This window comes from Dasypus novemcinctus, chromosome 6, assembly GCF_030445035.2.
Source record: "Dasypus novemcinctus isolate mDasNov1 chromosome 6, mDasNov1.1.hap2, whole genome shotgun sequence".
Taxonomy (NCBI): domain Eukaryota; kingdom Metazoa; phylum Chordata; class Mammalia; order Cingulata; family Dasypodidae; genus Dasypus; species Dasypus novemcinctus.
This window is the reverse complement of record NC_080678.1, coordinates 77737771-77762801: the sequence shown is the minus strand read 5'-3', so window position 1 is coordinate 77762801 and position 25031 is coordinate 77737771. Positions and strand designations below refer to the sequence as shown.

General features: G+C 36.2%; 1 protein-coding gene across 4 annotated transcripts in view; it reads right to left on the bottom strand.

Moving 5' to 3' along the window:
* Positions 1 to 13654: 13654 nt before the first annotated feature.
* CCAR1 (cell division cycle and apoptosis regulator 1) overlaps positions 13655 to 25031 on the bottom strand; it is a 66379-nt gene continuing 55002 nt past the window's right edge. For all 4 annotated transcript variants that reach the window (XM_004470528.4, XM_004470526.5, XM_004470525.4 and 1 more), the window contains 9 exons: positions 24051 to 24242; positions 21188 to 21427; positions 20748 to 20859; positions 17257 to 17339; positions 16778 to 16924; positions 15732 to 15852; positions 15446 to 15631; positions 14764 to 14969; positions 13655 to 14017 (listed from right to left, as the gene is read on the bottom strand). In XM_004470528.4, coding sequence (XP_004470585.1) covers positions 13958 to 14017; positions 14764 to 14969; positions 15446 to 15631; positions 15732 to 15852; positions 16778 to 16924; positions 17257 to 17339; positions 20748 to 20859; positions 21188 to 21427; positions 24051 to 24242 — 1347 coding nt within the window. In that variant the 3' untranslated portion in view covers positions 13655 to 13957. The remainder of the gene's footprint in view (positions 14018 to 14763; positions 14970 to 15445; positions 15632 to 15731; positions 15853 to 16777; positions 16925 to 17256; positions 17340 to 20747; positions 20860 to 21187; positions 21428 to 24050; positions 24243 to 25031) is intronic.

Genomic DNA, 25031 nt, shown 5'->3' with positions numbered 1-25031 from the left:
GGCAGCACCAAGAACCAATCCTGGGACCTTTGGAGTGGGAGAGAGGGGCTCAATCTCTTGTGCCATCTCAGCTTCCTGGTTCGCTGTGTCTCTTACTTTCTCTCCTCTGTGTCCCTTTTTGTTGCATCATCTTGCTGCGCCAGCTCTCTGCTAGGGCCAGCTTGCTTTCACCAGAAGGCCCCAGGAATTGAACCCTGGGCCTCCTACATGGTAGATGGGAGCCCAATTGCTTGAGCCACATCGACTTCCCTCAAATACTTTCATGATCAACATTTCTTATCATACAAAGACTCACAAAAACTTAGGATCTTCTATGGAAAATGCATATTCTTTATAAGCACTGGCTTGCAAGCCTGTGTAACTCAGTGGTTGAGCTCTGCCTTCTCACATACAATGCCCTGGGTTCAATCCCTGGTCCTGGAAATTAAAAAAAAAAAAAAGCACTGGCTTTACTTAATAGTCTTGAGTTCACCTATTTATATGCAAGAGTACTGCTGGAGCAATGGTGAATACTCCAAGAAAGCAAGAAGCTTGTGGATTATAGGGTGTAACTCTGGGCCACAGTTTCCTATGATGATCTTTATCTGCAGACTGTTGGAGGTCCCAGGTAACCAAGACATTATCAAGCCTTAAGACAAAAGCAAATTAACTGTGGAGCTGAAGGCTTAACTTTAGAACGGCAGGAGTCTCCTGATTATTCCAGCTATGTATAGGGAGGGTTGGTTGGCTGGTTCCAAGCAACCTCAGAGGCCCACTAGAAATTATATCATGAAGGATTTTGATCTTTTTTAAACAATTAAGACCGTTTAAAGTTGACAGTTATTTTACTAAACTGGTGTAATATACTGCAGTCTCCATCTTTAGTTATTAATGTTTCTTGGCACACTTACCACCACATACCAGGAATTAGTCATTTATGGGGAGGGGGAAGCACAGAATTGGTGAGGAAACTGTAGAAGAATATTTTAATAGGCCTTCTATCTTTTTTTTTTTTAAGATTTTATGTATTTCTCTCCCCTTCCCCCCCACCCCCGTTGTCTGCTCTAGTGTCCATTCCCTGTGTTCTTCTGCATCCACTTGCATTCTCAGTGGCACTGGGAATCTGTATACCTTTCTGTTGTGTCATCTTGCTGTGTCAATTCTCCTTATGTGCGGTGCCACTCCTGGGTGGGCTGCGCTTTTTTCGCGAGGGGCGGCCCTCCTTGCAGTGTGCATTCCTTGCACGCGGGGCTCCCCTATGTGGGGGACACCCCTGCATGACAAGACACTCCTTGTGTGTGGCAGTGCTGCGTGTGGTCCAGCTCACCACAAGGGCCAGGAGGCCCTGGGTTCAAACTCTGGACTTCCTATATGGTAGGCGGACGCTCTATAAATTGAGCCACATCCGCTTCCCCCTTCTATCATTAAGTTCTAAAACAGTTTCTCCTATAACACACTTTTTAATTTTACTCAATTTTAAATTAAGCTATCTCACACTAACAAATCAAATTAAAATGCTTAAATATTTTTGATTAATAAATGCCTGCAAAACTACCAGAAGTTGAACCTGCATTTCAGCCCACCTAGCTCTAATATCAGATCTTCAAACTGTAGATTCAGGCTCATCAGGTTTCTGAGCTAAACCATACTGTGCCTGATATGTTCAAGGAGTTGATCACAACAATGAATGGGATTTATATTTCAATTTCCTAAATGTGGTGAGAACACAAATGCCCTCATCAAGTTCTAGTCTTCACTGTATATATGTGGAGATAAGCCTCTTCCTTGGCTCCTGGTCTCACCCAAGTTGTTTGCTGAACTTGGAGCTCAGCCCTGCATCCTGTACCTCTTTGACTGAGGCCTTAATAGTCTGTAAAATCCACTCTACTTTAGGGGATGGACTCTGCCCTGCATGGCCCTACCACGAGCTAAGGTCTAATTCAAATTGATAAACTTCTCTGAACTAAGATAATCTGTCTGATTTTCAGTAATCCTGCTACTGCCTGGAAGACTACCATCCATTCCCCGCTCTCTCTATTCTGGTCATACATTTGCATGGTAAAGTCAGCCAGTATACAGGAATCTGGACAACTAGCCACCCCTGGGTAGGGTGTAGGGGGAACAGGAGTTAGGATGCTTACCATGTCATCAGTTCTACTGATTACTGACAGACTCTAGGTTCCTCAGTTCCTATTCCTTGAAACTGCAATATCTCAAGGGCAATGCAGTGTTGCTGCCATTTGGTGTGAGTTCCTACAACTGTCCACGTCTGTCAGGCACAAGCCTCATGCCTGGCTCTTCCACAGCAGGCCAGTTGCTGCTGGAGAGCAGCGGTTAGTATCCAGACCAGGGGATGCTACCAGGTGGAGGGATGGAACCAGAGGAGCCACCTGGTGGTGAGGCCATAAGGGAAGTTTATGAAAAGACTGGAGGTAAAGAAAATTAGGCAGACTCTTGGGCATATTTGAGAAACAAGGCTGAAAGCATATATATGCCTATGTTCTTACAGTCACTGAAAGAAAGACTGGGAAGATTCTGTTAATACAGGAAGAAAGTGGTTCAAAATAGATGTAATCAAGGTTCTCCAGTGTCACAAACCTGCACATGAAGAGTATCTGGAAAAACTGAAACTGGGTTGTTCTCCTACAAATGGAAATTCCATAGTCCCTTCCCTTCCAGATGTTTTGTAACTGCTGCACAGACCTCTGAGTTGCCATCTAGTATAAGATGAGAGAACTGGGAGAACCTCTAATACCATGTCATCTCACAGAGAAAGAGGCTTATTTTCCCTAGCAAACAAACATCTAAATGACACTTGCCAACTATCTGAATTTGCCATACAGGGTTTTCAAACAGTTTGCATGCTTTTCAGATGCTTTCAAATATTTAAGTGTAAAATACTTTAATAAGCCAAAGCCATGAAAAATTATTTTTAGATGCCTTAACTGTGGCACCACCCTCACTTTTTTTATGTGTGTGGTCAGGTTAACTTACTTGTGGGTATATTTTCACCCTAAATTCTTTTCTCATTCCACAGCATTAATGTCCTCAACAAATCCTTCTGTGGCAAGAATTGGTTAAAAAATTTCTTGGTATTGAATAAATTGTACATCCATTCCAAAATCTGTTTCATAGAATCACAATAATTGATAAATTCCAGATTTCAGTAACTATCTTATTATGAAAACTATATTCATAGAATTTGATTTAGTATGCTCAGTGCCAGCTCCCTTTATCCATCTCTCTTTGCACAGAATACCCTAGGAACCATATTTCTCCCAAGATGAATTGCTTTTAAAATACATTTTGGGAAAGCAGATGTGGCTCAAATGATAGGGCTTCCACCTACCATACGGGAGGACCCAGGTTCGATCCCTGGGCCCTCCTGGTGAAGAAGAAGAAAGCGTGTCTGTGTGACAAGCCAGTGCCCGTGTGGTGAGCTGCCTGCACGGTGAGCCATGCAGAAAGACGCAACGAAAGTAAGATGAAGGGGAGAGCCAAGGTGAAGTGCAGCAGAAACCAGGAACTGAGGTGCTGCAGCTAACAGGGAACCTCTCTCCATATCAGAGGTCCCCAAGTTCAAATCCCAGTGAATTCTAGAGGAAAAAAATGAGACCAAAAAGAGAAATACAGATCACACAGCAAATGGATATAGAGAGCGAAAACAGCAGGGCAGGGGGAGAGGAGAGGAGGGAAGGGGAGGGGGAAGGGGGGGAAATAAATCTTAAAAAAAACCCACCCATATATATTTTTGAAAGATTTCTCTCCCTTTCCCCCCTCCCCCCATTGTCTGCTCTCTGTATCCATTTGCTGTGTGTTCTTCCGTGTCCACTTGTATTCTCATCAGGCAGCACTGAGGATCTGTGTCTTTTTGTTGCATCATCTTGCCGCGTCAGTTCTGTGTGTGTGTGGCGCCACTCCTGGGCAGGCTGTGGTTTTGTGCGGGGGGGTACCCTTACACATGGGCATCCGAGTGGGCCAGCTCACCACACTGGCCAGGAGGCCCTGGGTATTGAACCCTTTGACCTTCTATATGGTAGGCAGACACTTTGTTGAGCCACATCCGATTCCCCATATTTTGTTTTTGAATATAGTGACACCTGTTTGGTTAAACTTTCCTGCCTGCTAATGACCACAGGATTGGAGTTTAACCTTTAAATGCTCAAGCAGTGATGACAGTGTTATAGCTGAGTAAAATAGCTTCCTTGTTCAGCTGTTACAGATTTACATTGTTAGGGCACCTTAGAATGCCTCATCTTTTATAGATTGCCAATAGGTATTATTTATCATATAACTAAATTGGGGCACTATTAATGTGCCCTGAACTAAGAATTACTGTCTTATCCTTGCCTTCTACTCACTTAAAATCAAGAATCTCATTTAAAACACATAGGTACCTTTTCTGAATCTCCTGCACTTCCCCCAAATCAGAAATGAGGTAGAAGGAAAAAACCTTTTAGATGGGTTCGGTTCCCAATGCCTTCTAAAGAAATAAGGAAGCTGAACAGCCACAGCAAGTGCAAACAGTGAAGGGGTGGGGAGAAATTTTTTAAAAATCTTAAAAAAAGATGTAGTAGGATGGGGGGTAAGAGATCCTTTTATATGTAGACTTAATCTGCCTTTTGTAAATATTGTTGTAACTGGTCAGCAAGAATAGAAAATAGCGCATTTTGTTTCACTAATTGTTAACTTTAAAAAAATATATAACTGCTGCTAAAAAAGAGTGCTTTTACATATAAGGAAAGTTGGTACCACATTTTCAAAATGAGATCTTGTGCCATAAAAGGCAGCTGAACTAAACATAAGCTGTAGTTCACAAATTAATGGTATAACAGAAATGTGTACAGTAGAAAATAACCAATGACATTTCATTCTAAATTATGTAATGTGATCAAATATGATCATGCAGAAATTTATATTTTTCTTTGTACAGAGGTTACATATTCTGGGTGTTTTTTAAAAAAGGAAACATTAAAAACTCTACAACTGACACTTATCAGTCTTCAATGGGCTAGGATTTTTTGTTTTCCAGTAACCTCTTAAATTTCTTTAAATATACACTTTACACAGCAGAGAAAGAGGATTGTTTTCGTATATGAGAAGACTGCTTCCACTTGAAATGCTGTCACAAAAACGTGGGGGATGGATTTCTCTTATATGTGATATTCTTGAGATAATAATGCATGATCTTATTTTATAAACTCTTGAACTAGGTATTTGACATGTATAATATACAAAGTATTGATGTATCAACCATCTCTTACTTAAAAAGTTAGCCTATAAATATTGTTGTATAAGTTTCTTTGGTCAGAAACATTTGGACTAAGTAGTATACTGGGGCAGGATTTTCTTCAGTGCCATTTAGCAAACAACTGTCTTTAGTCAAGTCCCCAGATCTCTACTTGTATAATGCAAAAGAATACTTTACAGTTGTTACACTTCGAATTCACTGAGGGTTCTTCTGGAACTCAGTCTAGCAAAATTAGAGTGAAGAGCCTAAGGAAACTTATTTCTCTTAAGAGAAAAACCCAACATCTTCAAGGTAAACAGTTGAATCTACTACAGATAAGGTCTACTATCCCAACCCTCCAAAGTTTGCAGTGTTGGGATTGTCATTTATGCTTTTGTGTGGTAGTTAGATAAAACTGGCTAGCTAACTTTTCAGTCCCACATGCCTCCCAAATAAGAAACAGAAAAGCACTAAAGATTTGCAGACATGAGGTAGAAACCGTCCTGCATGTTCTATAAACAGGTAACATTTTCCAACCAAGCATGTGCCATTCAGTTTTCTGTTTATCACACTATTGTATAAATCACTGAAGGGGAAAATTATTGTTGTACACATTTTGAATTGCTTTGCATGGTCTCATTTGAGATAATTGGTATAAGAATTTCGATTTTTAAAATTTGGAAACAATGAAAAAAATGGAAATTTAGTTTTCTAACAGAAAAAAAAAAAGCCTCAAAGTTAAGCCTGCACATTTCTAATTAGTTGTCATCTCAGAAGCACTTGCAGAAGGGTCTAAAGTGGAAAAAAGGCTCTCTGTCTTTAATACATAGAAGTACAGAAGATGAGATGGTGGAAGTGGTTTTGGCCTAATTTTTACCTGAAAATTAAATATATGGAAACTTTTCATTTTGTTATGTGACATTCAGCCAACTGATAAGGCTTCAAAGATTACACCAAGTTCAAATATATCTCCCATCCTGAATATTCCTAAAAATAGTAAAATCAAATGACAAGTTTGAGGGTTTATTTAGGTTTAAAGCTGTTAGATTTTTTTAAAAAGCTGAAACTTTAGAATTTTTCTTTTCAATTATAAAGGTAAAGTTCTCAAACTAAATTATGCATGTATCTATTCCCAGACTTAACTGTGTAGTTTCTCTCTCCAGAACCCAGATAAATATTCCATGGAGTGACATCTTAGGAACACACCCAATTCAGCTGAGTAAGCTTTCTCTTGCCTTTTACCTTGCTTATTCAAAGCAATTCCTATGTGAGGATCTAACGAGGTCCCAGGTTTGGTTCCCAGTGCCTCCTAAGAAAAGACAAGCAGACAACAAGCAAACAGATAAGAGAGCCATCTTGGGAGGTGTGGGGGGTGTGAGGGGAGCAGTTGTGATTCAGTGATTGAACAAGCTCCTGCTTTGCACGTGCAAGGTCCTGGGTTCAATCCCTAGTACACCTTAAAAAAAAGATGAGTTGTAAACAAAGGCTTTCAATTCTAGGTTATCTCCACATCCCCAGCCTGGGTTAGTTTTCTGCCTTAGTTTTTTTTTTTAAAGATTCATTCATTTATCTTCTTCCTCCCCCACACTCCACCCCCTAATTGCACCCTCCATCCCCTCATGGTAGTGCTGTCTGCTTTGTGTTCATTCACTGTATGTTCTGCTTTTCTTCTCTTAGGCAGCACCGGAAACAACCCGGGAACCTTACAGAGTGGTAGAGAGGTGCTCAATCTCTTGTGCCACCTCAGCTCCCTGGGTTGCTGCATCTTGTTTTGTCTTCTCTCTTTGTTGCGTCATCTTGCTGCACCAGCTTTCCATGCATGGGCCAGCTTGTCTTCACCAGGAGGCCTTGGGAATCAAACCCTGGACCTCCTATATGGTAGAAAGGAGCCCAATCACTTGAGCCACATCTGCTTCCCTGCGTCAGTCTTAAAGGGACCTAGTCTTCATCCTCTGTGGTTAACTCAATAACATGTATCCTCTTTGAGGCAAAAGGGAAGATTCCAGGACAACAATGTGGGAGGCAGGTGCCCAACTGCCCTAGCCATATCCACTCCACCCCCCCCTTTTTTTTTGCCCGCTGTCTGCCCATTGTTTGTCTTCTTTAGGAGGCACCGGAAACTGAACCCAGAACCACCATGTGGGATGCGGGCACCCAACTACCTGAGCCATATTTGCTCCCACTCATATCTGTTTTTTTGTTGTTGTTGTTGAATCATCTTGTTGTGTCAGCTCTTCGTGTTTGCAGCGCAATACTTGGGCAGGCCATACTTTCTTTCCCGCTGGCTGGCTCTCCTTACAGGGCACACTCCTTGCACTTGGGGCTCCCCTATGCAGGAAACATCCCTGCGTGGCAATGCACTCCTTGCACGCATCAGTGCTGCGCATGGGCCAGTTCCACAAGGGTCAAGGAGGCCTGGGGTTTGAACCATGGACCTCTCATGTGGTAGGTGGACACCCTATCCATTGGGCCAAGTCTGCTTCCCTCATAGCTCTTTTAAAGATCCTTCCTTCTTGCTTCTGACAATGGCCCAATCCTTACCTTGCCATATCATTGACATTTCCAGAGTGGACAGGGCATTTTGACACTTTTTTTAACCTTCCCCCCTGCTGACCATCAGGGCTTTAACTTTTTCCTCTTCAACCTTACAACCTACTTTAGCCTTCCTGCCCTGGCCAGCTGACAGGTCCCTTCATCATCCCCATCTTCTCCCACCAAGCATTTACCATCTTCACAAACTATTATGTCTTAGCATTCTACTTGTTAACCAACCAACAGATGGTGGGGACCACACTGACCGAACACAAAACTCCCCATTAATTAGATTATGTTCACAATTTGATACCCCAAAACAAATTATATAGTCATATCAGCTTAAGGATGAGGAGTGGGGGAAAAAAACAAAGAACTATAAAGATATGGCTGATTCTTTACAGTTTATTTAATCCTGCAACTTAAGCAGTTGGTTAGGTTCCCCTAAACCAACTATCTCAAAGGAGCTTTTCAAAGTGACTACCTTACCAGTTCTTAACTTGCATTCATTCATTCATCAAATAATTCTCAGTATCTATTAGGACTTATCCAACGTAAATATTTATAGCTAAAGAAAAGTCCAAAGTTCTCAGTTATGGATTTCTAAGACCAACTGTTACTTCTCTTTCAGTTTTTATCACATATTAATAGGGAAACCTGCTCTTTGTGAATACTTTAGATTGGAGTTTCTCTTAACTGTGGTTCTTAGAACAGTGGCATCTAAAAACTTGGTAGAAATGCAGCTTGGGCCCTACCCCAGACCTTCTGAATCAGAAATTCTGTGGGGGTGGTTGCTAGTAATGTTGTGGTTTTTTTTTTAGTAATCTGTTTAATAAATCCCCCAGGTGATTCTGATACATAGTTTGATAACCACTATTTTAGCTCAGAATTAATGCTCACATTTAGATACCACCATTAATGGTGCTGAAAAAAGGAGCTGACTCAGTGATTTAACGAGTACCTATCTTACCCCTCTACACACAAGAAAAACTAAGCATATAACTTATGATCAAAAGCACTCTGGGACTGTGAACTTACTTTTCATTCAAGTATAAGCCTGAGGCTTGTTTTTCAACTAGTCATCACCAAGAGCATGCCATTAATAGACACAACATTAAAAAAAATAAGTAGGCAATAGCTGTTTGTTCTAGTTTGCCTTACACAGACCTGGCTTATACCTGGTCTCTTGATATACTTATCACTGGCACCCTCCTTTTTTTCTCAAAAGGTTTTCCAGTTTAGATAATAAACTGTCTGAATACTGTTAATAAAACAAAGTAAGGTTCATTTAACACATTTTTAAAGATACTCCTAGATCGTAATTTTAATTCACTCCAAAATAATATGATACGAAATTATAGTGTGAGTAAAAGAAGAAAGCTAAGTTTCTTTATTAGACCTCAGAGACATGGCAACTGCACTGCAATCAAACCAGAAAATGTGGGGAAACGGACTTTGGCCCAGTGGTTAGGGCGTCCGTCTACCATATGGGAGGTCCGCGGTTCAAACCCCGGGCCTCCTTGACCCGTGTGGAGCTGGCCATGCGCAGTGCTGATGCACGCAAGGAGTGCCGTGCCACGCAAGGGTGTCCCCTGCGTGGGGGAGCCCCACGCGCAAGGAGTGCGCCCGTGAGGAAAGCTGCCCAGCGTGAAAAGAAAGTGCAGCCTGCCCAGGAATGGCGCCGCCCACACTTCCCGTGCCGCTGATGACAACAGAAGCGGACAAAGAAACAAAAGCAGACAAAGAAACAAGACGCAGCAAATAGACACCAAGAACAGACAACCAGGGGAGGGGGGGAAATTAAATAAATAAATTAATTAAAAAAAAAAAAAAAAAAAAGAAAATGTGCTACACACTACTATGTGTCTTACACAAGAGCATTTTATTGTGCCTTTTTTATTGTGTGTAAATCCTTTCTCTAAAATCAAAAGATGCCTACTGTAATTAATGACACCTTTGATTCATGGTTTTCAGGACTTCACTAAGAAAAACCCTACCTGGTTTCTGTCAGTGAGAACACTTCAGGTTATTTCAGACCTATCAAAAGGTACAAAGCCACGTCAGTTAACTTGCAGACTGCAAATGCCTGAGGAGAGGAGTATGCTGGGCTGAGGAGGCAACACCAAAAGAAGTAGGGAAGGAGTGTCCCTTCTACACTATGGATATGACTCAGAGTGATCTCAAAGTACTTCTAAAAATTTATGTCCCCCACTAGAGTATTTTTGATGAATTGTAGCCAGTATTTAGAGATCTAAATAATTAAGAGAATTCAGGCTCTGGGTAGGCAATGAACTCTCTCTCAAGGGTCAGTAATTACCTGAGTCAGACACGACCTCATGACAGCCTGGACCCAGGCAGCACTGAAGATGCAATTCCTTTCCTCCTAGAACTGTCGACAATTCTACCTAGGTATCTAAAGAGAACATGTTGACTATCTGCAACATATAAGAAGCATTATCTGTTTACACAGAATGCTTTAATGCCTTGTGTGAATGGAAATCCATGGGTGGATTTAATATGTTTACAATAAATTTCATCCATATTTTAATAAGCAAATTCATTCATATTTAACCTATTCAAAATTTGTTTAGCAGAAAACCGGTATTTTCCAAAACTCACTTCATCGATCAGGCTTTACATGTATTTTTTGTATCCTGCTTATACTGAGAACCATGTTTTCCAAGGAATTACCAATAATGACATTTATATCTCATTCTGCTAAAACATAGGAAATGTGAGGTTAGAAAGAACATTGGGTTACCTCTTTTTAAGCCTTCCCTAACTATGATTTTAGAATTCAACTTTCTCAACTTTAAGTTAAAGGAAGCTGAAATTGATAATATAAAAAATTCTGTAAATGTATACAAATTAATGTCATCCAAAATCAGATTAACACCAAAATAACATCTGAGGCGCAAAAGACAAATATTGTATGATCTTGCTTAAGTGACATACCTAGAAAAAGGAAATTCACAGAGACATATAGTAGATAATAGGTTACCAGGGGCTGGGTGGTGAGGGGAATGAGGAACTATTGCTTAAAGGGTAGTTTCTGTTTGAGGTGATGACAAAGCCTGGGTAGCGGATGGTGAAAGTAGCACAAGAGTGACTGTAGTACCACTGAATTGTACATATGAAAGTGGCTAAAATGGGAAATTTTGAGTTGTCTATGTTACCACAAAAATTTAAAAAATTAAAAAAAAAAAAATCATGTCAGATTATTCAAGTCTGTTAAGTGGTATGAGTGTCAATGAGTGGTTAAATCTGATTCTTTGCTGAATTCTTCTCCCTTGATCATTTCTCCATAATCTGGTGTCCAAAATATACTCCCAAATATTCTGAAAGACACATCTGCCTTAATTCTTTGGTCTGTCTTAAAAAAGTTTTATTTAATGGCTTTGCCCTCTTAAATGTTTTCAGAAATAAAAGGCTTAGTAGTTTTACCTTTTCCAAAATACAGCTTTATATTCTGGTATGGGATTCTAAAATTAAAATTTATCTTCAATAAAATGCTTGGATTATTTGTACCAAGTATTTCCACTGTCCCTTTTGACAGTTCATCATTAATTTCATGGACAGAAACAAAACAGGAAGTTCTCCTTCTATCAGATCTACTAATACCAAAAAACCATCTTTCCCATTGTAGGAGATAAGCCTTGTATTTCCTAATAGAATTAAGAGTCCTATTTTCTTCATTCAAGCTACAAGACTTCCTGATTAAGGTTTTAGGACTGGTAGGGTAAAAGGAGAAAGCAGTTCCAATCTTCTTAAATGGGCACACACACAAAACTTGAGAAAGTCAGAGAAGACTTCTCTAGTCATTGAATAAACACTGATTCATATAAAGTAATGTTTATCTATCTCTAAGTCCAAGTAAGATAATAGGTAATGGTTAGGAATTGACCAGGCACATATTTAAAAGTATGTGCTGAATTACTGATGATTTTGAGAAGGAACAGAATGAAAGATTTAAATATGTAAAAGCCCATCATACTTTTCTCAAAATCAAAGTTTTTTTTTTTTGTTACTTTTTGGAAAAGAGTATATTTCTAGGATTTAAGTTTAATTCAGAAAGAAAAACTAAATTCTTAAATTGTATTCAACTGTCCTACAATGTTTGAACCAAGCATAATGTAAAACACAGTCAGAACATAAAAAGGGTGGGAAAATAAAATGTTAAAGTTATCCTAGACCTAGTTTGCAAGCTAATTAAATTTTTTCACCTGGTCAAGGTCAGATGATAAAATACAAGTAACCGTCTGCAATTGTACATCTGAACAAATAACCAAAACAGTTTAGAAAGGCAAAAATAGTTTTTTTCTCGTTTGCTCTAACACTTTTTTTCTAGCTTAGTCATCTCATTTTCTACTTACAATGAAATTATTTTGTAAGAAATTTACCTGTAAGTAACAAAATGAAATGGTTTATACATTTTAAATTTTGATTAAAATTTGGGAAAATAGTATTTCTCATTCAAAAATATACTCAAAAAAACTATATCATTACTGTCTTTTAGTTTAAAGTTTATCTTCAAGATTTTCCTTGAGAAAAACATTTTCCAACTGCCCTATGTTTCACTTTACTATCTTAAAGATGGGACATTTATTCAGTAACTGTGTAATTATGGATTGATTAATAATCTGACATTGGAGCAGCTCAACAAAACATGGGATCAGAAACAGCAACATAAGACAATAATTGATCAGAAACAATTGCAGGGATTTTAATTCTTTCCTTAGTAAGGGCCACAAGACATGCACTCAGGTTAAGTCAAGTGTAATATGGCACTTACATTCTCATATTTGCGTAAAGGAACACCTAGCCATTATTCTAGTAAAAAAAAATGAAGTGAAACAAAATGAAATAAAATAAACTCTAACACAGCATCTATGCTTTATGACAGTGAAAATTCCCATAAGTATTCTTTAAACACACACACAGACAAAACTGATCATCTGCTAAAGAGGCAATTCAGCTATTTACTAGTATAACCAGAAAGACAAGTAATTTAAATCTACATTCCTTTAAAACAGGGATTCTCAACCTTGGTACTACAGACATTTTGAGCAGGATAATTCTGTGTAATGGAGGACCATCCTGTGCGATGCAGGATATTTAGCATACAGATTCCTGACCTGTACTAGCTGGATGGTAGTAGCACTCATCTAGTTGTGGCAACCAAAAATGGCTTCAGACATTGCCTAATGTCCCATGGGAGGTCAAACTCAGCTCCAATTCAGAATCACTGCTTAAGAGTATATCTATTATATACTCTTATAGTGATAATACACTGATTATTTTTTTCAATGATGAATTAATCAACTCATTAGCACCCACAAAATTCTAAAGGAACTACACAAATTCATTTTTTTAAAGATACTGGCAAATGGGGATTGAACCTGGGACCTCATACTTGGGCTTTTAATTAAAGAAAGCTTAATTTAAGGCATCACACTGATATCTACTGACCCGTACTAAACTGTACATTTGCCATACAATGCATTTTTTAAAAACCCTCAAAATAAAAAATAATAGGTGCTATTCTGGGAAAGAACAACAAATAATTGAACACAGTAGCATTAACATCAGGGCTATTAATTCCGTGTAAAGCCTAATACATACAATAATGATGGTAGTTGTCTATTGCTTTCTTAGCCTATGTGATATACTATCAGATGAACTGAATTTTGAACAAATGCTTTCAGAGACTGAAAGAGGGGAATTTTTGGTGGCAAGTAAAAAAATGTCTGCCTCAAAAAATTTGCAAATATTAAAGCAAAATGCTATTTTATGATTTACATCACAATTATAAAAGATAGATTAAAAAAACTAAAAGACCTAATAATAATTCTATAAATAAAATAAAAAATTTCGAGACACTTTAATTAAAGACACTTGGTAATTAAATACTACTGTCAGTTAAATTGATGAACTTTATTGGGGTTAAAACTATAACAAAGTTCATCCTAAAACATTTTGCAATGCAAAATTATTTCACTCAAGGAGTGTTTAATAATTTGAATGCTAGGAATTACAAGCAATTTCCAAAAGCAGAGATTCTCACATTCATAAAACTTTATACATCTTTTAAACTAACAGATATTTATATTTATACTACTAAAATCAAACATGCATCACTTTCAAACATTCTTGTATCATGATTTTATATATTACATTATTTAACACCAACCCTCATCATCACTACATGTATTTTTATCATACACTTGCACCATTCTCTTTGGATTTCTGATCTTTGTCTTCATTCTTCATGTTATCCTATAAAAGTCAAGGAAAAAGTATATTAGATTCTCTTAACTGCAACTTTAAAAATAATGAAGATTAGTAAACAGAAATATTCCAGGTAGCCCATTTTTATTACTATGAAAATTGGCTGTGAGGCCACCTATGAAAGAAGTCTACCTTTCAAATCTATATAGCCTGACTTCTTGTATTTTAAAACCCAATGGAATCCTGAGAGATAAGAGGGTTTTAGGAATAACAATAGTATATTCCTTGCACTGCAAATTCCTTCTTCTTCTTGTCTTCTGAATGAGACCAGGATATATAAGATATCAACCATTTAAGTTAACTTATAAATGGTACCAAGTCACGAGATTTTTTTCCAGTGATAAAGAATGGTGGTAAAAGAATTTTGACAGCTCAGTACCAGAGATTCCCTGCAAAAAACGTCAGCCCCATAATAAATGAATTTTAAAAAGAAGTAAATGGCTTTATCATTCTGAAGGTCAAACTCACAGTCTGGTTCTGAAAGAAACCAGTAAGTAAAAGTAAAACTTGCTTTTAGAAGTTGGCATACACAAGTCATGTTGCAATCCCAACTAAGTTCTAGGGAAATACAATCATTCGTAAATCACTAACCTCATGAGAGACTGCTACCATAATTTGCTCGTTTTAGAAAAACCACTAAGAACTTAATAATATTAAAATATACTAAAAATGCCACAAATACATTAACAGATTGAAAGAAACTAAGAAAAGGTTGAAATTACAAAATTCCTAACCTTCTTAAGAACAGTGTTGATTTCATCCATTACTGTGGATAAATTTTTGATTGTCTTATTCAGTTGGTTTTCAAATTGCAAATTTACGTTTTCTGAAATCTTTAAGTTTTCTTGTAACTGATTAAGGTCCTTTTTAACTTCTCTGAGTTCACCAGAGAGGCTTTTGTTGGAATTCTCCAAATTCAATATCGTTTTTTCATCTTCATCTGTTTAAAAAATCCAAAATTTATCATTTTTCCCCTTAAAATTTCCAATTTAACTTTAAGATTATAAGCATTTAAGCCAATACAACTCCTTAAATGGCCATAAATGTCTATTTTAATTAAAAAGCATACTGCAATACTCATTTCATTTAAATTCAGTTTCAGCAAAGCATTTATTTCTAAATTCAAGATCCATTTTTACATGATTGTAGAGACTAAAGAAAGCATCAAAAACAGGTAAAAGCTAAGTGGAAGCAGAAGAGGACTGAAAAGGATGCAATAGAACCACACAAGAAATGTACATGGAGACCTAAGATTAATTCTTATAAAGCTAAACAATTTTATAACCTGAAACAAATGGTCAAAAGTAAAGTTTGCATATGTGAGTAGATTAAAACCCAAGACATATGATTGTGTATATATACATATATTATCTCAGTAGTGTCAAAAGTACTGATATAGCCAATGTTGTTCCATACCTGTTTTTTCTTCTAGTAACTGCAGCTTCTGTTCTACTTCAGCTCTTACTTTTTCACTCTTTTCCAATTTTTGCAAAAGGCTTCCTACATCTACCATTGCACCATTGTACACGATGAGACCAACATTTTCTTCCACATCCTTTGATTCTTGTTTTACTGTTGGTGTTGGGAGTAACAACCGGTTTCCTATAATATAAATAATGCCATATTTTAATGTTATTTTTTCTCCTTTAAAAAAGTATTAAATAAATTCATAAAAATGCAATATTTTAAAATATGCTCAAACCTAGCATATCTTCCTGCAGTGCTTCAGACTCTTCATGGTTTTCTTCATCTTTAGAGGTATCTGTTAATTTCCGGTAAAAGCAAGATTCACGGAGTACTACTTTATTAAGAAGCTTCTTTATCTATTAGCAAACAAAGTACACAAATAAAAAAGAAATTTTTTTTCTCATATAATAAAAAAAAAATTTCAAAAATTCTACAACTATATTCTCATCTGTCTAATGCTGATATATGATGAACATCCATGGCAACTGTTTTCAAACTATGTTCCATCATGTTCTGGGTTTCCTGGCAGTGCTTTCTTAAGAGACCAGAAAGGAATGGGCAAAGCAGGAGTCTCAGTTATCCAGTCCCAATTAATCAGAGTCTATTCTTTTAAATTTCTTCTCTGTAAATCTAAAATCCAAAGCACCATTTGAAAAAAACGTTTATGTTAAAAAGAAAAAAACTAACACTGAAAGAAATACAGACACATTAAATTAGGTGTAGAAGGCTGTTTATTATAGCATGGTCTATAATTCAAAAAAATGGAAACCAATCAGCAGTAGGGGACTAGCTGAGTCAATTATGGAATATTTATACAATCCTATGGAACAGTATATAACTGTAAAGAGTGGAATGGGTCTCAATATCATGGTATTATACCCATGATATATTACTGAAAGAAAAAGGTTGCCAACTGTTAACGTATAGAATGATTATATGTCTTATTTAAAAAAGGAATTATCATATATCTAATTTGCTTAGAAAAAGATCTTAGAAGGTTATACAATGTTTATATCTGAAGAGTATAGACACAGAAGAAGAGGGAGAAGGGACTTTAATGTTTTTATGTTATACATTTCAGAAAGCTTGATTACCCTGCAATGGCTTTTTTTTTTTTAAATTTGTTCACCTGTATTGCCTTTTTTACTTAAAAAAAAAAAAAAAGCTAAGAGATTAGAAGGATAAGCATCAATTGAAGAAATTAAATATATTATTATTCCATTACCTTTTCAAAAGTTACTAAGATATGCTTTTCACTTGAATATTTACAAGATAGATTACCTGAGCCCGAGAAAGATGTAGTCCAAGAGTATAAAGTATTTCTTCCAAATCCTTTTCAAGCAAGTAACCACAATGGCTTTGATCAAAATAAACAAAAGCCATTAACAGATCCCTGTTAATTGTGACCATCTGAGTCTTCTCTTTTTCCTAAGAATATGAAGTAGAAAAAGATACAGTGTAAAAAATTTTACCCTTGAAAAATGAGTAACTGAGAATGTGTTCATATAACAGCAATGATCTGAAAAAATCTTTGCCTCATCTTAGTCAAAATGAGTTGTGTATGGGAGAAAGAAATGAGACATACTGGTTTTATCTGACATAGCTATGAATTCCAAAAAAACTGACTGAATTTTGCTCTTAGTGGCAACATTTAGACAAAGAATAAAAATCTTTATGACTGTGTTATGTACAGTATGTCTGTGTTATATATGATATGGGAATCATTTCTGTTATTAAATAATATAGTGATCTAGGAATACCTTATCTTTAGAAGGCCTTTCCTTACAGTATCTGTTGATATCTCTTTTGTCATCTCGTTTGTTCATTTCTTCTTCATCCCGATCTGTAAATTAATGAAAGAGCAAAAGAAACCAACCCAACAAAAAACATTAATGCAGATATTTTCAACGAGAACAAAACTACTTTTGAAAACACAGTTTTCAGAGGATGAAATAGCAATTAACTATATGAATAACAATAAATTAAACTACAGGAATTGTTTGGATGTTACAAAAAAACTAAGTTTCTAAGTACAAGAAGAAATTTAATGACTAGAGAGATGAAACTAAAAATCAATTTTACTGAATCAAGTAAAAGGACTTAATTCCATAAATATTTGGGGAAAATATTCTGCCTGGTCTTCTGATTACTAATATGATTAAACACTATGGTTTCATTTTCTTTAAACCACCAATTCCACTTTTCCATTTTTCAGAGCCAAAGAATAGGATCTCAAAAATGTCACAAATGAGCTATAAGGTTTGAAAAACAAAACAAAACAAAAACCACGATAACATAAGTAAGCAACAACCAAAACACCGAGAGTAAAAAAAGTACGATAATTCTATCTCCCTTATTTGGCTTTGCAGTTTAATATTCATTAAACATTTATCTATTTAGAGTCAATTATTAAGATATCCAGGCTACTCGATAAAAACTTGGAATATATGTCAGCAAAGAATACAGAAAAAAGACTCCTTTTTTTTTTATATATATAAAGAACTTATGGGAAGCAGACTTGGCCCAATGGATAGGGTGTCCGCTTACCACATGGGAGGTCCGTGGTTCAAAGCCCCAGCCTCCTTGACCCGTGTGGAGCTGGCCCATGTGCAGTGCTGATGCGCGCAAGGACTGCCCTGCCACGCAGGGGTGTCCCGTGTAGGGGAGCCCCACACGCAAGGAGCGCGCCCCGGAAGGAGAGTTGCCCAGCATGAAAAAAGTGCAACCTGCTCAGGAATGGTGCTGCACACACGGAGAGCTGACGCAACAATACAAGACACAGATTCCAGGGGCCGCTGACAAGAAAACAAGTGGACACAGAAGAACACACACTGCATGGATACAGAGCGCAGACAACTGGGGGGTGGGGGAAGGGGAGAGAGAAAAAAATTATTTTCTAAATCTTAAAAAAAAAAAAAAAAGGATGGGGTGTATACAGTAGGCCTCACAGAGATAGTTATAACTGAATAGAAACAAGTATCAGAGTCAGGAAGGTGGCTCTTTGGGAAAGAGTTTGCAGGCCGAAGGAACTGCCAATACAAAGGTCTTAACAGCTTGGGTTAGGATGAGATCAGTACAACTGGTTGAAGATAGAACCAATACCACTTCCCGATAGACTGGAAGTGGGGTGTGAGGAAAAATAAAAATGAATGATGAAGTTTCATCAAATGATTTGGGGAAGGCTGAGGGTGAAGGGGATTTTTTTTTTGTGTTTGTTTTTATGAAGGAAGAGATCAGGAATACAGTTTTAGACATGTTGACTTTGAAATGTCTATTTGATAATTAAGTAGAGATGTCTAGTAGACAGGTGGATGTGGGAGAATGGGAGAGATGTCTAATTTGAGGTATAAATTTGAAAATTTTCAATATACAGATAGCATTTAAAAAGTCAGTAGAATGGATGGGAACACCAGGAAAGTGAAAATAGAAAAGAGTAAAGAGGACATAAGGGGTGAGAACCTAGACTTAGTAAGACAGACAAAATAATGGGAACATGGTTTTTAACTTTGAAGTGGTAATAATAATTACTGGGAGGATGGGAGAGGGAAAATGGGGCTATAAAAAGAGTGAAATCTTCATTAAACAAAGCAGGTAATAAAGATAAAGGAAGGAATATTGGTATTTGCATATTATTTCTTTGTTACTGAGATATTTGGGCAATTAAAACTAAAAAAAAAGATGGTATTAATAGGTTGAATTATGACATTATTGCTAATTTTCTTAGATGTGATTATGGAATTGTGGTTAACAGTGTGCCCTTATTCTTAGGCAAGCTGAAGAATTCATACCTTTAAATGAATAAGAAACATGGAGAGGGAGATGTAGCTCAAGAGTTGAGTGCCTGCTTCCCACATACGAGGTCCCGGGTTCCATCCCCGGTACCTCCTAAAAACAAAAACAAACAACTAACAAACGAAAAATCCAACTCAGGGGAGCTGCTGTAGCTGAGTGCCAGCCTCCCACATTTGAAGTCTCTTTTTCATTCCCTGGCACCTCAAAAACAAAAACCAAAAAAACCACATGCACACAAAAAAGTAAAGCAAATATAAGGCAAAAAATTAACAATTATTGAATCACCATTATTGGATATATGGTTGTTCACTGCACAGGTCTTTCAATTTTTCCCTGAATATTTTCATTAATGCGAGAAAAAATAAAATGCTATGGCAGAAAGAAGAAAAGGTAGAGACAAACAAAAAAAATATCTTAAGTACAATAATCCTCAGAGATAAGCAATCTACACAGAGATTGGCAGGTCTATAGAAGTGCTTTATAGATACTTTATGACTGACATCTGCTATGACTAGTCAGGACATCTATTGTAAAATATTTTTAGCATCATCCCTATTGGTAAAGGCCTGTTTTGTTTTTTTTTTAACCTTGGGTGATATAGTTACTATTTGTTGTTTATTATTATGTCTTTAAACTCTTTAAAAACATGTTATATGTACTCTTTATAGGCGTGACAGTCCTCATAATTAAAAATATAAAAAGGCCCAAATACAATTTCAAAATAAATTTTTCTGTGTAATAACTGGGTCTAGTTTTACCTTTTATGATATAATATGTTAGCATGTTCAGGGAATTTTTTTTCCTTAAGTTGGGTAAGAATTAATTATACAGGGAAGTGGATGTGGCTCAACTGATAGAGCATCCACCTACCATATGGAGGGTCCAAGGTTTGATACTCAGGGCTTCCTGACCTGTGTGGTGAGTTGGCCCACGCGTAGTGCTGCTGTGCAAAGGAGTGATAGGCCGCACAGGGGCGCCTCCGCGTAGGGGTGCCCAATGTGCAAGTAGTGCACCCCGCAAGGAGAGCTACGCCATGTGAAAAAAAGCACAGCCTGCCAGGAGTGGTGCTGCACACATGGAGAGCTGACTCAGCAAGATGTTGCAACAAAAAGAGATGCAATTTCACAGTGCTGCCTAACAATGCAAGCAGATGCAATGAATGGACACACAGCGAATGGACACAGAGCAGACAAAAGGGGGAAGGGAAGAGAAGTAAATAAAAAGAAATCTTAAAAAATTAATTAATTAATTATATATGGGGCACATAAGAGTCAGTAATGAACGGCTTAAAAACATAACCGCATATGAAAATTAATGAAACCACAATAAAACCAAATTCTTGAAAAACATTTGTTTCTACATAATAAAATATATAAAAATTACAGGTTGCTGTGATACAGTCACAAAATGAAAATATGTATTTTTAATCCTAAAGAGAAGTAAATTTGATTGATCATACCATCTTCTTCATCCTCAGCTTCTTCTGCTTCCATTGGATCATATTCATCTTGATTATTATCTTCTTCAGTTTCATCATCATCTTTAGAGTCATCTTTTCTCTTGTCTTCTTTCTATAATTTAAAATGCCTTACAAGTAAGCAAAAGCCATCTCACCAATAACTACATGACTAAAACAGAAAAACGGAATATACTTTAGTTTCAAATGATAAGTTTCTTTTAAAACAATAATATACTCTGAATAAAAACTCTCAGAACACTAGTTGTAGATGTTTATATAGACTTAAACCAAAGATTCAAATTTTTAATAATGCACTAAAAATTTTCAGGTTGGCCTTTAAATTTTACTACTGTTGGAATTCACTGCTATTAGTTACAATCTAGAAGATTTTAACTGAAAACTTCTAAACCAGACTGCTGGTCATGGAAATAATTACAGACCTTCCTCTCATCTCTATCTTCTTTTTTATCTTTATCATCGCCTGATTTTCTTCGTTTTGGTTTTGGCTCATCAGTTTCATCATCTCTCTCTTCTTTTTTATCTTTTCTCTCATCTTTTTTGCTCTTCTTATCCTTTTCTTTCTTGTCCTCTTTCTCAGGAAGAGATACTAATGATTTGTATATTCTGACACCAAAATCTCTTTGAAGCATTTCGTTGAAAAGTTCTGCGAACAATGAAACCTACAAAAAGATACCAACACCAATAGTGAACTTTAATAGAAATACTGAATAAATCTGGCAGTAATTTATCAAATACAGACTTGTCATATTTAAAATTTATGTGCAATTACAAATTGTAATAATTGATGTCAATGATGTCGAGGAGACTCAAATTCTCAAAAGAACCTGCCGAAGATATAAATGACTAATATTATTTTAGTCAAATATTATAAAAATTAATAATCCAACTCTATAAAATCTGAAAATGAGTAGCAGGAAATAAAGGATTTCTACCATCCTAATATAATTATAATATTCATGATTCATTTATACAATAAATTTTTATTAAAAATTGCTGCTCTTGTGGAGATAATAATCGAGAGGAGAAGTAGGAAATAACCAATCAATTACCTAATAATAAGAAACACAAGCAGGATAACGAATACACAGATTAATGAGAGAGTAGTCACAGGCCACTTTTATCATGTGATATTTGAAAATGTGATGAAGGGAACAATTCAAAACCCTGAGTAGGGAGCATGTATTTCTTTTATGCTGGGATCCCTGGGAAGTGGGCTCATGAATCTAAAATGACATGCTACATTTTCTATATATATATACACACACAGGGAGAGAGAGAGTGAGAGTGAGAGAGAGTGCAAGTGTGCTAATGATAAGATCCATTGATATTGACAGAATCTTAAAAAGGGTCTAAAACTTGAAAACGGTTGACCACAGTTCTAAAATATATAATCTTTGTTAATGTTTGGTAGTTTGATTTATTTGGTAAGATACTTTTTAATAAAATAGATAGGAAAGGTTGTAGCTCAGTGGCTGAGCATACACTTCACATATATGAGGTCCTGGGTTCAATCCCTGGGACCTTCTAAAAAAGAAAAGAAAAAAAAACAAAGATTAATCAATTTTCTGGATAACATGATTAAAATTATAACTCATTTTATTATCTATTTTTCTTTAAGTTCATGTCCAGATTTATACATTTAAAATAGAAATAAACCTATTACCAGTAAAATGACTCTAATATTTTGAAAATTCTATTAATCATTATTATAAACTAAATACACACATCCCCATTTGTTTAAGTGGATAAAAGTACATCTTTTCCTAAAGTTTTCTATTTTCCATTTTTAAAAACAGAAAAGCAATAATTTAGGGAGCAGTTGTGGCTCAAGTAGCTAAGTCCCTGCTTCCCAAGTGGGAGGTTCTGGATTTGGTTTCCAGTGCCTCCTAAAAGCAACAACAACAAAACAAGCAAGCAAGCAAACAAAAAGTCAATTTAGGGGAGCCAATGTAGCACAGTGTTTGAGTGCCAGCTTCCCACATATAAGGTCCTGGGCTTAATCCCCAGCCCCGGTACCTCAAAAAAGCACAAATTTAGAAAATAAAGGGAAAAAAGGCAATAATTATAATCTGAAAAATGGAGATATATGTAGCTTTAATATTAAATTAACCAAAGATTTTAAATTAATTCCATGATAATTACAGAATGATTTCTTATAAACACTTCTGCATTCTAACGTCAAATTAAAATGAAAATAATCAAGGAGTTATATGTCAGAGAATGAAAAAAAAAATCCTTAAGTCAGTAAAAGGACTGTTTCTCAAATCCCTTTTGCTGTTTCCACCAGAGGAGCATTAATTTGAGATCCTCTTAACAACACTGGTTAGACACACGTATAGCTCTTTTAAGCAGTGAATAGCACCAAAGACAACATTTCTTTCATTGACTGATTTCTTGAGTAACTACTCCATAGAAGGCACTAATAGCAGTCACTAAAATTTATGGCAATTGTTACTATGAAGTAAAATCAAAAGGCGCTAATGTTTAAGGATATTTACTTACTGGGATTATCATTATATATAAAAAAAAGAAAATATTTCAATACTTGTAATACATTTTATATCAATACCAATAAGCCTATGCTTTAGGTTTATTACTACATCTTTGTTTACAAAGATACTTTTGAAAGTACTCTGTCTTTTTCATCTTCTGATCTGGTAGACAATGACCCCCTAGATCAAGTAAGTATGGCTGATTTTTCCAAAATAATTTATAAAATAAAGCACTGTGAGTTATGCTAATAAGCCACAATAACTGAACACAATTATAATTTTTATTTTTTTAAGACATAAAATTTTTTTTAAAGATACATGGATCATACAAAATGTTACCTTAAAAAATATAAGAGGATCCCATAATGAGTATAATTTTAGATACTGTAATTCTGTACTATTATAAAATTATTTAATAATACTTTTAAGTATTTAACTTCTGTTCTATTTAAAGAATGAAACATTTGTTCAGTGTTGTCTTTAATTGTTTTGGGAAGAAAAAATGACATAATTGTATATTGCAAAGCTGCTCCAAAATAATGGTTTTTGAATTTGAAACATACTGAAAAGATGTACACCAGATATCCTGATAAAAGAACACACCATAACTTATGAAAAAGGTTAGGGTAAAAAAAAAAGACTTGCACCTGAACTTGTGATTAAGACTTCAGATGCAACTATCAATTACAAAATAGAAGATACGAAAGAGGCACACAATAAGACTGTAAGAGATACCTTAATCAATCACATCATGTGGACCTTACTTGCTTCCTAATTTCAACACACTTACCTCAAAAGAATGTTCTTTATTATCCTCTAATCTGTAGTCCAAAAGTACACTCAAAGACATGATGCTACAATCAAACTTTCCACTTTTTGCAGCCCAATTTGGATGTACAATGATGGCTGGTTCATCAGGCAAAATATATCTTCTTTCCCGACGCTGGCGTTCCATTTCCTCTTGACGTTTTCTTTCTTCTTCCTAGATATTTGAAATTTTAAGCCAAGGTTATGTGTAATATAAAATATGTATGTATATCACCATATAGCTTTCTTGTTCCCTGGCCATACTGGCAGCTCTACTTGGATGAGGGCTGCCTTCACCTATGGCAAGAAGATGGTGGCCGCAAAGATGATGAAAAAATTGTTGGGAGTGCAACAGCTCTTACATCTAACTTGTTACGAAAAGTTTGTGCTGGGGAATAAGCAGACTCTTATCAGAGAAGGGAAACTTGCCTAACAAGTAGGAAATCCAAAATATGTCAGGTTGGCCAAAACTGGTGTCCCTCACAATAGTGGCATTAATATTGAATGGGACAGAGCAAGGGAAAAATATTACAAAGTATCTGACTATCACTAATCTAGGTGATTCTGATGTTATTAGAAGTTTGCGAGAACAGACCAGCAAAAAAGAATACCATGGAAAACTTTTCCTTAATAAACATAGCCTGGGGAGTAGATGTGGCTCAGTGGTTCAATCCCTGGAACCTTCTTAAACAACAACAAAAAATCTGGTCAGTCTTTTTTTGTTTTTTTTTTTTAAAGTACACCATATAAAGAAAAGGGGCAAAATTCCCATGATTCTTTATGTTGATTATACCAACCATAAAGGATAAGAAGGGGGGAAAGTTCAAATTTACTTAAGAGGACAGTAGCTCTTATGGCTCCTAGTTCTTTTTCTTTTGGAATCCGCAGCATAAGAAACTGCTTCTAAAGAGGAAATAATTATCTATATTAAGATTACATATAGATCAATATATCTTTTTTAAAA